The sequence below is a fragment of the Podarcis liolepis genome (assembly GCF_965112155.1).
Source record: "Podarcis liolepis genome assembly, chromosome: 13".
In the NCBI taxonomy this organism is placed as follows: domain Eukaryota; kingdom Metazoa; phylum Chordata; class Lepidosauria; order Squamata; family Lacertidae; genus Podarcis; species Podarcis liolepis.
The window spans coordinates 29396870-29413004 of NC_139573.1; the positions used below are offsets into that span (position 1 = coordinate 29396870).

Below are 16135 nucleotides of genomic sequence, written 5' to 3' on the forward strand. Positions count from 1 at the left end.
CGTACCAAGCTTTTATAGCAGTGAGCAGTGGTTAGAACCTGTTTTTTCTCTGCTCTATCACATTGTTCACAATACACATTGGCACCACTGAGCAGTTATTGCGTATAAACAATCTCCCAGCTGAACTCTGCGAACAAGCATGGATTGGTGGGTGAGTGAAGGGGCCCAAACTCTGTGAAACCCACCAATCCCAGTGACAAGTGAGCATCACCTGCTGCCTTCATAATCACAACCTGAGCTCGGGTAGTGCTGCTGGTTCGTAATGTACAGAAAGGATCTTGTCCATCAAAGGTGTGCAGGCTGTAGGTGCAAACAAACACCACACACCCTTTTTGCACAGGTGACTACTGACTCTTGTTTGTAAATGTCAGAGAGAGCCCGCTGTGGTTAAGGTGAACAAATCTTTCCCCTCTGCCTTTGCAGAGTCAGGGGTAGGGTGGGGAATTAAGGTCAACTTTATTTTTATTCAAGACATTAAAAGAGAGAGGATGGCAGTTAGTCTCAGGGCGTTTGCAGCAAGATCAGATAAAAAATACAGTACCAGAGAGATCTCGGCTTATAAAATTTGATTTTGAAGGAAGGCTCAAAAATGGTATTACGCTAAATATACAAACTGGTACAGAGCCAGGAATTAGAATGAAATTTCTATCTGAACTGTTGGAATCAAGATCCTGGACAAGAAATTCAGACAGATCCATGGAAGTGGATATGGCCAAAAGTCCCCCAATAACCTGTGCTATCTCTTAAATGAAGTTTTTAAAAGTTTATGCTCCACTGGTATTTAAAATCATTATGTCCCAAACATATATAATACTGCTAGTGATCGACACTGGAGATTCAGAGTGGAGAATGCAGGAATGCTGCATATTTTCTGGGCTCGTCTCAAAGTTTAAAAATTCTGGGAGGATGTAGCAACTGAAATCAAGGTAATAATAGGATACGTAAAGAGACCCCTGACTATTAGGTCCAGTCGCAGACGACTCTCACGTTGCGGTGCTCATCTCGCTTTATTGGCCGAGGGAGCCGGCGTACAGCTTCTGGGTCATGTGGCCAGCATGACTAAGCCGCTTCTGGCGAACCAGAGCAGCGCATGGAAACGCCATTTACCATTTAGGGTGGTACCTATTTATCTACTTGCACTTTGACGTGCTTTTGAACTGCTAGGTTGGCAGGAGCAGGAACTGAGCAACGGAAGCTCACCCTGTCGCGGGGATTCGAACCTGCAACCTTCTGATCGGCAAGTCCTAGGCTCTGTGGTTTAGACCACAGCGCCACCCGCGTCCCAATAATAGGATACACGTGACCTAATAATTGTTGCCGTGAAGCTCACTGGGTGACCTTGGCCTGTCACTGCCTCTCAGCCTAATATACCTCGCAGGGTTGTTGTGAGGATGAAATGAGGAGGGGGAGAACCATGTACACCACTTTGAGCTTCTTGGAGAAAAAAGGTGGGATATAAATCCAGTAAATATTTGGCTACGTTGAAGACATAGCATTAAAGGAAGATTGAACTGGTTCAGCATTTACTGACTTCCAGAGGAATAGTTATCTGTTATAACTGGAAGAAATCAAAGGCACCATCCCTGTACAATTGGGTAATCAAAATTTGGGATATTGTTTACAAATACCTGTAATAATATAATTAAATAACAACAACGGACAAACTCACAAATATGGTAAGTGCCAGAGAAGGCGGACAGTCAGGTGATTATATTTTTTTGGGGGGTGAAGAATTGAGTGTCTTTATAATTTACTGGATTGATAAGGTCCAAAATATTGTAAAACTGTGTATACTGCTTGGACGTTTATAATTTGATATTATATTATTATAGCAGCACTATCATAACAAAATGTTACTTTAAATTGTATTATTTAGATTCTCCTCTATTAAGCATAGCAGAGTTTTCCCCCGTACATCTTTTTTTTTATATTAAATTTTCAATAAAAATTCTAGAAAAAAACAAAAATAAAATTATAGTAGGTTCATGTTTAACTTGAGCTTGAGGTAAAGAAGTAGAAGGGGGGTGTTTGGCCTTGGACATTTTTGTACCTGAAACGAAAACACCCTGCTCTATTCTGAAATTCATTTAGAGAGAGAGAGAGAATGAATGATACACAAAGACAGGTTGGAGACAAGAAAACTGGGCCTCTTGAGTTCCAAAGGTACTGTATCGCGTAGTGTTAGGTACAACTGTAGGGGAGGTTGCAGCTGCCCTAGAATCACAGACTCATAGAGATTGAAGGGGACCTTCCAAGGGTCATCTAGTCCAACCCCCTCCAATGCAGGAATCTCTACTAAATCACCCATGACACATGGCCTTCCAAGCTCTTACTGTGCTGTGTGAGCTAAGTGTTCTTGTTTTTTAATAGCATGGAAACATGCAAGGTAACTTGCTAGCATCAGACAGCTGCTTAAGGCAGAGCTACAAGTGAATGGTTGAAAAGTTGGGGAACCAAACTTTAATTCAGTAAATCAACTAAACGTTTAGTGAATTACTCCATGAATAACACTATTTTAAGCAGTGAGCACAGGAGTTAAGTGCATGCTTGTTTATTAATTTATTTTGCATCCAGTATGATAGAAATCCAACACATCCTAATTATTAACCATGCCCTTTCCCCCTGCCCAGTAATGTGGTAGTTTTTGTTGATAAACTGTTTTATCCATTTCTTTCAAAGGCTCATAAACTGAGATTTTGATAATATGTGAATAGATGTAAATGCTAATGGACAAAATGAATCTGTTATTTGAAGATTTCCAGTTTTTCCACTTGTCTTTCAAATGTGTTTTCTTTGGCTCTTACAAATTGCAAACTGCATAAGCTCACTCTGCAAATTTTTGATAAGCATATCAAAAATATGACATTATAAAATATCTAATAGAATTAAGTAGAATTAAAATATCAGTATTTTAAAAACAACAACAGTATAAAGACTAGCAATACCAACAGTAGTTCCAATATTAAGCGTACTAATATTTTATTATAAATAATGGATGGTATTCAACTATGTTTTACTCAGAGAAGAACTACAGAAATTGAAATTAATGTTCAATGGGATTGCTCTGGGTAAAACGTAGTTAAATACTACCCAATAGTACTAAGTAATATTAATCTTTCATGGGATAACTTGGCAAAGTAATTACTGGAAGAAGTTTATCAGAACCGTTCTCTGTATTTCATATTCAAAATATGTCAAAAACAGTAAAGCTAAAAGTAAAAGGAAACGGCATCTATAAAGCCACCAAACATGTGTATGTCCTTTTTGGTTTTGTGCACCTATGTGCAAGTACAGGCAGAGAGGCACAAACATATTGGGTCCTCAACTGAAACACAAATGCCCCAATTAATAGTATCTGTGCAATCAAAGACACAAAATGGGTTCAATCATAAACTGGTTTAATTAGCAGAGTAATCTAATCAGCAGGAGCCATCTTTAATTGGCAAGCATAAATTTTAATTAGAGGGGCTGTGAATTAAGGGCACAATTGTTTATTATGCTTAACCCTATTTGATCCTTAGGTGTGGTTTCGATATGGATGGAAAAGAAAATATTAAGACTGCAGTTCCCTTCTAGCAATTGTAAGCTGCTACCCTCTTATTGAAATTTTGGAAATATGCAACGCAGTTGAAGTCAATCAATTAATCAGTTCACAGGCCATCAGGCAGCTAAAATATCTTTCCGCAAAGAATATCTGCTGTAACAAAGGCTGCATCCTGCCTTAGGGTAAGAATTATGTCTATTGCTTCATAGGTACTCATAAACAAACCGGTAGCACAGCCCCAAGCTGTTTACGTGCCTTCTGAATCACAGCTCTCTGGGTTTGGGCTATATGTTGGACCAGTGCTGATCTCACTGGAAATCAATCCAATGCTCTCTTGAAGTCTCCAGAGTTCGAATCAGCAGCCTTAATAGCTTTCCTAGTCTTTTCAGGGAGAACCCTGCAAATGCACATAAAGCTGCCCACTTCATTGAAATGAAAGCGGAGAGAAGAGGAACAAACAGGCACCAACGAGCACTTCATCAGGGATCTGGTTGTGAACGCAACTTCCTGTACAAGGTACGCTACTAATTCCTGCACCAACATAAGCTTTCAAATCATCCCAGGCAGGACAAACATGTGAGTTCCTCACCAACACAATTCCAGTGCGATTTCATGATAAAAGCATGTTTTCTCTTACCAATGAATTTCTGAGGCATGGAACTTTTCCGTTTGGCCACGTTGCTTGCTAAGCGGTCCAGCACAAGGGCCCGTTCAGTCCCCATCTCGGATTTGATGTGCCTTCCCTCCACGCTTTCTAGATGAGGGAAAACGAAGAGAAAAATCAGGCTGAAAAGAGGGGAGAACGAAAAGAAAGGGAGGGAGAGAGGGAGAGAGAGAGAGATGTAGCAAAGAAGGGGAAAAGAGATAGTTGCCCTCAACACTTCAGCCAGGAAAGCTGAGTGGAACTTGTGGTAGAGTAGCTGTTTTCTTCTTGTTGTTCTCAAACCTCTGTTTCACCCCTGTGGTCAGCAGAGCTAAGGGGCAAAAACACCACACACACTGAAACCCTGCAATTTCTCAGACTCACAAAAGGGGAGCAAACAACCTAACGGAATTAACATCTTGATTGTACACTTCCTCTTGCTAATGAACAGTCTGGACCTTGTAGTTTGTGAAACGCAGAGGGAGACTTTGTCCCGCCCATCTTTCCATTTGATTTTGAGTAAGACTTGCAAGACACCTGCAGGCAGGCCCAGAACACATGAAAAGGCAAATGCGAAAGGGGAGCGTTCAGCCCTTTGATGGATGGGCTAAGAAAAAAAGCGCTTTGATGGAACCACAACATCTTCACCCTTTGAAACATGCTTGGTTTATCATTAATATTAGCACTGTTTGAAACAGAATGCTTTATTGTGGAATGCTACTGTTCAGTGCTCCAGCCACTCATAACCTCTCCGCAAGACAACATTCAATTCTCCCTCCCCATCACTTTTCACTCCCCAGCCCACCCAAACAGATACTTAGCATTCTGTGATCACTGAGCATGCTCACTGGGGGGGGGAGTTGGGGGGGGTTAGGGATGCTGGTGTTATTTTAGCCTTCAAAGTCCTCCCCCCCCCCCAATATTCTTTGTACTTCTGCAAACTCTGGGATTCCTCTAAGCATGCAAAGTCCTCTCTCTTATTTCTCAGTGGCCCTATTTTGGTTACTATCCTGTTCAGAAGCAACTCGCCAGCTGGGGCAGAACCATTATGTTAGCTTCCTAGCAGGCTGGTTGCTATTGCTTTCCAGGAGGCAGGGAGTAGAGGGAGGCCAGTGCGGTGAAAACTTTCTGGCAGGAGTGCCAGATTGGCTTTGCCAGTGCGTTTTTACTGCACCGACTTCCCTGCTGTTTCCACACTCCCTATCTCTCTCTGGGATGCAACAGCAACCCATTTGCTGGGAAACTGACATAGAAGCTCCACCCTACCCAGCTAACTGCCTCTGACCCTGTTGGCACTCAGCAACTGAGTTTGCTATTAGTGGGAGTGATCATTATTTATTAAATTATACAGAGCAACTGAGGTACATGACACATACTATTACATAAGGTGTGGGGGGGGGGGAGTCTCTGCCTTGAGGAGTTTATAATCTAAAGAGGTGACAGCAAAGCAGAAGGGAGGGATGACAAGGAAAGAGTTCGTATGCAAAACGGTCCATGCAGTGAGCCCCCTTTTCAATGTGGCTGCATCATTCGCACACAGCCTCCCACTTTGCCTGGGGCGTCACTATGGAAAAGAGGCTCCTATGCAGCTGCAACTGAAGAGCGGCCTAGGCTGTTTTCAGGATGATATAAGGTGCAAAGGGGGTGAAGAAAAGCTTCAGGACAAAAGGCTTAATGGAAGAATTGTGTTTTACAGAAGAAGGGCAAGACAGAGGCAGCACCTTCTGAGGGGAAGCAGGAGAGAATGGAGAGTCTGCAGAAATATCACACCTGCAGAAATATCACAACAACAATGAGTTCTGGTGGCCGAGGGCGGCAATGGTGGAAGAGTGAAAGTCATGGGCATCAATATATACAGTGGTACCTTGGGTGAAGTACTTAATTCGTTCCGGAGGTCTGTACTTAACCTGAAACTGTTCTTAACCTGAAGCACCACTTTAGCTAATGGGGCCTCCTGCTGCCGCCGCACCGCCGGAGCCCGATTTCTGTTCTCATCCTGAAGCAAAGTTCTTAACCTGAAGCACTATTTCTGGGTTAGCGGAGTGTGTAACCTGAAGCGTATGTAACCTGAAGTGTATGTAACCCGAGGTACCACTGTATAAGAAATAAAGAGAACAAAGCCAAGGAAGGCTTGGAAGACAAAGACTTAAACTGAAAGCAAGGAAGCAGTGATTCCAACGGATCTGTGATTTCTTTCTTTTAAAAAACAAAAGCACACAAAACAACGCTTACTGATTTACAAGGATCACAAACTCTGAAGAATGCTATAAAGAGAAAACAGCAAGGGAAGTTTCAATGCAGAAAAATCCCCTTTGTCACTATGTTAATAAAGCAAGGCAGAACAACAACAATGAGTTAAATCTCTCCATCCCAATGGGAAGTAAAGGGTCCAGTTAGAGGACTGCTAATATTCTTTACGTTCTGTCTATAGATCTGGCCTTGTATCCAACAGGAATAAGAGGCTCACCAGGTGGGGCCAAGCCGCTACGCGAACTTCCTGGCAGGCGGGTCACCGTTGCTTACCAGGAGAGAGACGAGGCGTTGGGGTGTCAGCACAGTGCAAACACACTGGCAGAGTCAATCTGGCACTCCTGCCAGAAGATTTGCACTGCGCCACCCTCCCCACCGCCCTTCGCCTCTCCCTCCCACCTGCTAGCTTTGTGGCTCCACCCCACGGCAGTCTGGAGCAGAGATTTTCCAACTGTGTACTCTTCAGTCTGGAGCCATGTCACTATTTCTTGGAAGCTTGTTGCTAGCTCTTTAATGAGATTGCTGGGATTAACAGGCAACTTTTTCTGAGAGGCGGCTTGTTCTCAACGCATTTCTCCGCACAATATGTAGAAAGGAGAAAGTGCTGGGTGTGTTCTAGGTCACACAGACTTCATAGGGTAACAGTGGGTGGCTCTGATAGTACTGGCCACAACCTCTCACAAACCTAGAAGATTTCTCAGAATTTTAATTTTTATTTTAAAAAGAGGAAGGACAAATTTGTGGCATCCTAAATACTCAAAAATACATTGTAGCTGTATAAACCCACTGCATCTGATATTTTGGTGGTCCCTGAAAGCTTATGTCACATTGAATGCAGGCCTTTTTTACAAGTGCATTTTTTAAAATTTATTTCCACTTAATTTTTTGCAAAACAAATGAAGTAATAATAAAAATTCACAGTACCAAAAAATAAAATGAAATAAAATTCAGGTAATCCCTAACAACATTTTAAATTGACCTGAAAGATGATTCACCTTCATGAATTCAGTGTCTCTATGAACCCATTTAGGGTGTTAAGGCTGAAAACATAAGGGTCCCAAGGTCTACAGGCCACCATCTTGCTGGAGCGCCACAGGTCTGTATCTGGGCAGGGCCTACATGGCTGATGGCCTGGGAACCACAAATACACTGCCTTGAATTCCATGATGCCAGGTGATTGACAGATGGGTGGCTCCCGCCCACCTGTTAAAGCCAGCCTGTGGAGTGGGGGGGGGGATAAAGATCTCGTCTGCCAAGCTGGAAAGGTTCCCCACCCCCGGGGATAATGTATGAAAATAAATACAGTGGTAACTTGGGTTAAGAACTTAATTCATTCTGGAGGTCCGTTCTTAACCTGAAACTGTTCTTAACCGGAGGTACAGTGGTGCCTCGCAAGACGAAATTAATCCGTTCCGCGAGTCTCTTCGTCTTGCGGTTTTTTCGTCTTGCGAAGCACGGCTATTAGCGGCTTAGCGGCTATTAACGGCTTAGCGGCTTAGCGGCTATTAACGGCTTAGCGGCTTTAAGAAAAAGGAAACAAACTCGCAAGAACTCGCAAGACGTTTCGTCTTGCGAAGCAAGCCCATAGGGAAATTCGTCTTGCGGAACGACTCAAAAAGCGGAAAACTCTTTCGTCTTGCACGTTTTTCGTCTTGCGAGGCATTCATCTTGTGAGGTACCACTGTACCACTTTAGCTAATGGGGCCTCCCGCTGCCGCCGCACGATTTCTGTTCTCATCCTGAAGCAAAGTTCTTAACCCGAGGTACTATTTCTGGGTTAGCGGAGTCTGTAACCAGAAGCGTCTGTATCCCGAGGTACCACTGTAAATAAGGAATAAGAGCGCCTCTGAATAATATCGAAGGTTCCCCCTAATCCAGCATCCTTCTTTTAACAGCAGATGGCCACAAGGTCTCTCTGTGGCTTTTCCAGAGAGCATAAAATGATGACCTCTTTGAAATTTGTCCCAGAGGAAGGTTCCCATAATGAATAAAATGTGTGCTTAAATAAAATAACACAGCATTAACCACAAAGGCGTGATAGATGAAACTTGCAGCACTGTAAGTTAACCCTTTTGACAACTTGTTTTGACAACTTAGCTTCAAACTCACCTCAGGCATATTTGAATCGGCACTGAAATTAGTCACATACACACAAAAAGGGCCATAGGCAGATTACTTAATTTGCTTGCTTGCACTTTACACAGCATTTTGAAACTGAAGGCAGAGGGCCTTCAAAGCACTCCTGTCCCAAAACCGCAGTACAGAAATTAGTCAACATGGATGAGGGGGAGGGGGCCTGGTTAATCACTGCTGGGACTGTAGCACGTTGAGGACTGTTGTCCTGATTGAAAAAAAGACTGGCCTCAATAGGCAAGGTGTCGCACGTGCCACAATTCTGTGGAAGCACAGAAAGTGCACATTATATGATTGCGGGTGCAAAATTCAGTTTCCTAAGAAACTCATGTTTCTGTCTTTCCTTTTTCGTTTGCTTTTTTGGAAAAAAAGAAAGAAAGAACAGGTTTATAAACCTTATGGCTGGGGTGACTTAATGCAGCTTTTCTCAAGAAAGAATGTGGATTGCCTGGTGCAGAATTTTAGCATAGGGTACAGCCTGGTCCAACCATTAGGTAGTGCAAGGCAGTTGCTTGAGGCAACAGATTCTGGGTGTCATGAAAGGGCAGCAAATTGTTTCATGCATTCTTATTGCATTTTTACTCTGAGGGAGAGGCACTTGGTGGATTTTCTGTCTCAGGTGCCAAAATGACATGCTTAGTCTTAGATACCATGCCCCTCATTTTTTGAGGGGGAAGGGATCATGTGCTGTTCTGTCTTAGGCAGCAAAAAGTCTTGGGCCGGCCCTGGCTGCAGGTGCTGTGCATGTCAATACCCAGTGCCTCGCCTGTGAGCCTGGAGACCGATATAGCACAAGGTGTAGAGTTATGCATAGGAGATTGGGTCATGGGGTGTGTGAGGATGCTCCCAGATGAAGGCTTATTATTGCAAATGGGTGTTGGCAACAGAGCTTTCTGGATTTCCCCCAGAAAGAGGAAATCTGAATCAAGCAGGGACGGGTAATATGGGCTTGCATTTTGACTCCTCTTCCATACATACAGCTCACAATAAACACCTGTCTGGAAGCACCCTGAGGTTTTTTGTATACACATAAGAGTACGCTTCCGTACACATGTATAAGCTTGTTAGTGCAAATGGATTTCACTCTCTGGACTAGAGGGATAGTAAAGGGAGACTCAGGCTTCCCTAAAGGGTAAAGGTAAAGGGACCCCTGACCATTAGGTCCAGCCCGGCCGACTCTGGGGTTGTGGTGCTCATCTCGCTGTATTGGCCGAGGGAGCCGGCGTACAGCTTCCGGGTCATGTGGCCAGCATGACTAAGCCGCTTCTGGCGAACCAGAGCAGCGCACAGAAATGCCGTTTACCTTCCCGCCGGAGCGGTACCTATTTCATAGAATCATAGAGTTGGAAGAGACCACAATGGCCATCGAGTCCAACCCCCTGCCAAGCAGGAAACACCATCAGAGCACTCCTGACATATGGTTGTCAAGCCTCTGCTTAAAGAAGGACCTCCAAAGAAGGAGACTCCACCACACTCCTTGGCAGCAAATTCCGCTGTCGAACAGCTCTTACTGTCAGGAAGTTCTTCCTAATGTTTAGGTGGAATCTTCTTTCTTGTAGTTTGGATCCATTGCTCCGTGTCCGCTTCTCTGGAGCAGCAGAAAACAACCTTTCTCCCTCCTCTATGTGACATCCTTTTATATATTTGAACATGTTATCTACTTGCACTTCATGCTTTCGAACTGCTAGGTTGGCAGGAGCAGGGACCGAGCAACGGGAGCTCACCCCATCACAGGGATTCAAACCACCAACCTTCTTATCAGCAAGCCCAAGGCTCTGTGATTTAATCCACAGCGCCACCCACGTCCCTCTGTCCCAGGCTTCCCTACAGATACATAAAAGAGGGAAATAGGAAAGCAGAAAGAGAGAGAGAATTTAAAGAACTTCTTGTGCACAACAGGAATGCTACTTAAAAACAGAACTTTCAGTGTCTATTTCTACATTCTAAGTGCATTTTCAGCCTTTGCTAATGCACAGGAGAAAGTGGGAGAGAAGAAGCATTTGTAATGCAAATGGTCATTCTGCCAATTGTAGATTTCACACATTGCAGAGCTGATGGCAGCAGCAACTGCCTTAAGCCTCAGTGTGAAAACACCTCAGCAGCCTGAGCTCTAGGATAAGCGAGGCTAGGGCGTGCCTCTCCCTTCCTCCCTAAAACAACAGGGCTGTAAAAGTGCTATGCAACACCTTTCTCTTTTCAGTTTAAGGAGGCGGGAGGCAGGAGGGCAAAAACATAACTTCGAGCATGGCGGGAGAAATGGAGAAGGAAACACATGAGCCGACATCCAAGTCTGGTTGTGTTTCGGGGATGGTGAGAAATAAAGACAAGATAGTACTGGGCTGTGTCACATGAAGAGACTATTCTGGGCTTTGAATAGTAGTTTGCTAGTTGAAAGAACTTGCTAACAGTGCAATCCAGAAGTAAAAACTAGTGAAGTCAGTGGGGCTTACTCCCAGGTAAATGGGGTTAGGATCTTCGCTGAAATGGTCAACCCGAGACTGGGCTGTACCAATCTGAACTACAGCTGGCGGGGAGGGGGCAAGATAAACAAACAAACAAACAAAAACCCAAATAAACAAAACCAAAATCCCTGAGTGTACTGTGAACTAGCAGAAGGCAAAACTAGAATCCTTCCCTCGGACACAGTAGCTTTATGTGTGTAGAGTTGTGCTTTTCTTTGTACGGATGCCACATCCACCTGCAACCTGCCTGGTGGAGATCATCACCTGAGTTGCAGCCAAACTTACATGCACAATCTGCAGCGCAGTAACACAACAGCTCTCTAACCATGAAATAATTTTAGCTGATTAAACTGTACTAAATGGCAGGCAATTAGTAAACTGATTGATGGATTGGTTACATTTAATTATATGTGAATATTAGCCCCCAAAAATTGATTTGTGACCACTATTCTCAGATCCACCAATTAAATGGGACCCAGTGACTAATCAAAGAAAAATCACACTACTAAGCAAGTCAATTAAAGTTTGTAGCCCAAACCTTTTTTAGTCTCAGTTTCATCATGGAAAATCTTCCAGGGGCAGCATGCCAGTGTGGGGGGGGGGAGAGAATCAAAGGCCAAAGTGGGGGGAACAGCAGGTGTAACTCTTACGTTTACACAGCTATTTTTCAGCCATCTTTTTTTAAAAAAAGTGGTTTTTTTCCTATGCACCCCCACTCCCCCAACATCTCCACACGGACAAGCAATAGGCATTATCAGAGCTCAAGGACACATTTCAGCCCGGCAGAGGTGCTCGAGGAAGGCATGGGTGAGGGGGTGTGGCTTGGGGAAAGCCCCCAGGGCCAGACAGAAAGACCTGGAGGGGCACCATTCACACCTAGGAACAAGGCTCCCCACCCCAGATCTTATCACCTGTGACATTAGCTTCCCCAGCCATTTATTTACTGAAGTGCTGCTGTGATGCCAAAGGATGTACAATCTAAATGTGGAGTGGGGAAGGGACTGTCACAAAATGTTAATAATTAGTACAGATACTGTGAGGGAAGTAAAAGATCGGTTTTGATGGTGGTAAGGAGACTTCTCGTGCGGCCTAGGGACAGAAGGATCCCTGTACTGCAAGTGAGCATAGAAGGGGAGGGTAAAGGGGAAGCAGAAAGCAGAAAGCACCAACTTTTTGGGTGCTCTTATCCCCTCCCCAAAGGGACGCAGGTGGCGCTGTGGGTTAAACCACAGAGCCTAGGGCTTGCCGATCAGAAGGTCGGCAGTTCGCATCACTGCGACGGGGTGAGCTCCCGTTGCTCAGTCCCTGCTCCTGCCAACCTAGCAGCTCGAAAGCACATCAAAGTGCAAGTAGATAAATAGGTACCGCTCTGGCGGGAAGGTAAACGGCATTTCCATGCACTGCTCTGGTTCGCCAGAAGCGGGTTAGTCATGCTGGCCACATGACCCGGAAGCAGTACGCCGGCTCCCTCCGCCAATAAAGCAAGATGAGCGCCGCAACCCCAGAGTCAGCCACAACTGGACCTAATGGTTAGGGTCCCTTTACCTTTACCTATCCCCTCCCCAACCCCTCTCTCTGTCTGTCTCTCTTTCTCCTTTGGTCCTCTATTCTAGCAACGTAGCAACGGCATGCCTTTTCAGGGTGCAATTCAGGCTGTTCCCAACATGAGACTTCTGTCAGCCCAGGCCTTAGCAGTTTCACATTTCTCACAGCGAGAGGGTTTGGTTAACATAACCTCAGAAGTGCTAAATGAGACCTGAATGAGCGGCCTTGCTTCCTGTCACACCAAATGATGTGGTCATTAGGGGAATGGAGCACGGAACGAGACAACTGATTAGGGGCCCGATAAGGATCTCTGATCAGGCATAGGAGTCACGTTTGAATTACAACGCTGCATGCAGGGTTTGGGGTATGAACTTTTTTTTTCTTCCTTCCCAGCCATGTGGTCGCAAATGCTAACCTTTTCAATCAATGGCAAATTCCAGAGGAGCAGTCGAAACGCAGATGAGACGCCTCAGAGAAGACAAACACGGAGCAAAATCCCCCACACTCACTCCTCCGAGTAGTTCAAGCTAGATTTGGTACGCCCACAGATCCTCCCTGCTTGCAACAGCCACAATCGTTTCCCTTCCACGCTTTAGTAACAAAAGGAGTACATATACACACACACACACCTATATCTATATCTATATCTATATCTATATCTATATCTATATCTATATCTATATCTATATCTATATCTATATCTATATCTATATCTATATCTATATCTATATCTATATCTATCTATCTATCTATCTATCTATCTATCTATACATATATATTCCTATACTGACATCAGTTGATCACACCAATAAATCATCCATTATGCCACCATCATGTGGCTGGCAAGTTTTTGAAATTAACCCAACATTTACGAATTGCGCCATAGTTCAAGTGAAATCTAAAATGTTGAATGCGAGTTCATAAACATGTTGTTCTTTATTTGGGGCGGGGTGTTATTTATTATAAGCCGCAGCCTAATCAACCAATAAGATCTACAGTAAAAACAACAAGAGCAGCAGGAAATTCCATTACGAAAATTCAACGCATTAAAAAGCTTGGTAAATAAGCAAGCTTTAAACCGGCATTGAAAAGATAATCTAGAAGGTTCCAGCTGCGCTTCTGAGCAGAGTTGCATTCCACCTTTAAGGTGCCACCACAGAAAAGGCCCTGAGCCTAAATGCCTATTTATCTTCAGACTACAATCCGCTATATTTCCAACTGCAACTTCTCTGCCACATCCATGCCGTATTAGCTCCTTAGCCACATCCACGCCGTTTGTTGGAAGCAAATTTATACCACTTTAACAGCAAAGAATCCTGGGAACTGTTGTTTGTAACCCATCACAGAACTACAATTCCCAGGATTCTTTGGGGAGAGCCATGTGACCCATATGTGCTTTGAATGCTGTACTGTTTTTTTTTAACACTGATTGGGAGCCACCCAGAGTGGCTGGGGAAACTCAGCCAGATAGGCGGGGTATAAATAATAATAATAATAATAATTATATATATATATATATATATATGCTTTCGTAGATTTTCACGGGTACAGGAATGCAGGTTTTGGTGTCTTCGGGTGTCTTCCCGTGTAAGAGTTGGGGTGTCTAGGCGACGTTTCGACGAGGTCTCACTCGTCATCTTCAGGCTGGTGCTTTCGGCTTCTTGTTACTGGAACAGAGCAGGATCTCAGTGTTTGAGTTCCTATAAATACTGTGGAGGGGGTGTGGTGTATAGCCTCCGACGTTCTGGGCAGAGAGGAAGTTCCCAGGTTAGTGTGACTTTTCTTCTTTTGTTCCTTAATTACTTGAGGGAAATCTTGAGTGATTTCTTGAGTGATATGCTGAGTACCACTTAGGAGGGTCATTAACTAATCCACACTTAATGACCCTCCTAAGTGGTACTCAGCATATCACTCAAGAAATCACTCAAGATTTCCCTCAAGTAATTAAGGAACAAAAGAAGAAAAGTCACACTAACCTGGGAACTTCCTCTCTGCCCAGAACGTCGGAGGCTATACACCACACCCCCTCCACAGTATTTATAGGAACTCAAACACTGAGATCCTGCTCTGTTCCAGTAACAAGAAGCCGAAAGCACCAGCCTGAAGATGACGAGTGAGACCTCGTCGAAACGTCGCCTAGACACCCCAACTCTTACACGGGAAGACACCCGAAGACACCAAAACCTGCATATATATATATATATATATATATATATATATATATATATATATATATATAATATTTGGTGTGGCCCTATAAATTGGGGTGGATGTTGCCAGGAACTTCCCATCTACCTTGTGCTGCAGAAGCAACAAACCAGAACGGCACAAGTTCCCTGTAATCGAAGTCTTCTGAAACCGTTTGCCAAAATGCGCAAAGACCCCAGGCAGACCTTTAAAATGCCTCGAGACAACTGCTTTGCTTTCCACCCCATCCCTCCACCACTATCCTTGGCCTTCCAAGGGGATTATGGGGTAAAACCAGAGGCCGGAGTTGTACAACAGGCAGAGTGGATTAGAACTGGCTGAGGCTACTGGTGGAATGGCAGCTGTATCCTCTCCCACTGCCTTGGGGCATTTAAATAGACTTTTTTTTTGGTATAAAAGCATGTCTGAATATGTTATTTGAGATTGAATTAATTCCTGGTAATAGGATCTGTTTATAGCAACTATGCACAAAATTCGCCATGATGGAGGAAGGTCTACATGCCTGAAATTATTTGATTCCTCAGAGCCACATGGATTTCCCTCGCGAAGGGAGGGAAACAATTGTTCATGCAACTCTGTTCCAGGATCTTCCCCCTCCTCAATACTCCAACTTAATTCAGAATTCTCTGCATCTAATTAATTTTGAGGGGCTCACCAGCTTCACCAAGGGTAGCGTTCTGCAGGTAAGTCCGGCATCTCTCTTTGTGTTCTTCCAATGAGCTTCTTTGTTTGTAACTCCGCCCACAGAATTCGCACTTGAATGGTTTCTCCACTAGGAGGAATAAGCAAGCAAACAAAAGGACTGTTATCTTTCTGTGCATGTACTGTGTTTCTGACACATCAATTTTAATATGTAAACCAGTGGCTTAAAATCACTGCCTTGTTCATCCCTTGAATTCTCCTGCATGAGCGATCAGATTGCATCAGGGACTGGAATAATTCCAGATACCCAATTGCCCAGTGGACTTAAATATTTGACAGTGACGTTGAATATTTCCCCTCCAATCCCAACTGTACCCATTTTGCAGCTGAAGGAAAATGCAGAAGAGCAAAGTGTGGGTCCATGGTCACCAACAAGATTTCTCTGCATGGCCCGTAGACGCCAGTCTCCCAAACCTCCCTTATCTGTCCACTTTCTTCTTGCCTATGGTACATAGTTCCTAATGTTCCAGGGCTCTATGGGAGATTTTACCCCAGTCCTGCTTTCTCCATGTCTCTGGCACCCATTCTGTCCTATTTTCTCCAGCCTCTCTGCCTAGCCCTTCTCACGCTTCATGTACACAGCTCCTGCTGTCCTTACGCACTTTGAAATTTCCTCAGAGCCCCCTTTCTCATTAGCCTCCTTTTGTC

General features: G+C 44.1%; 1 protein-coding gene across 8 annotated transcripts in view; it reads right to left on the reverse strand.

Annotated features, from left to right (window-relative positions):
* The window catches only part of IKZF3 (IKAROS family zinc finger 3), a 63998-nt gene that overhangs the window by 11630 nt on the left and 36233 nt on the right, over positions 1–16135 (reverse strand). For 6 of the 8 annotated variants that reach the window (XM_083469943.1, XM_083469942.1, XM_083469944.1 and 3 more), the window contains 2 exons: positions 15441–15557; positions 4182–4298 (listed from right to left, as the gene is read on the reverse strand). In XM_083469943.1, the coding sequence (XP_083326069.1) occupies positions 4182–4298; positions 15441–15557 (234 nt within the window). The other 2 variants (XM_083469949.1, XM_083469948.1) reach the window with 2 other exon arrangements.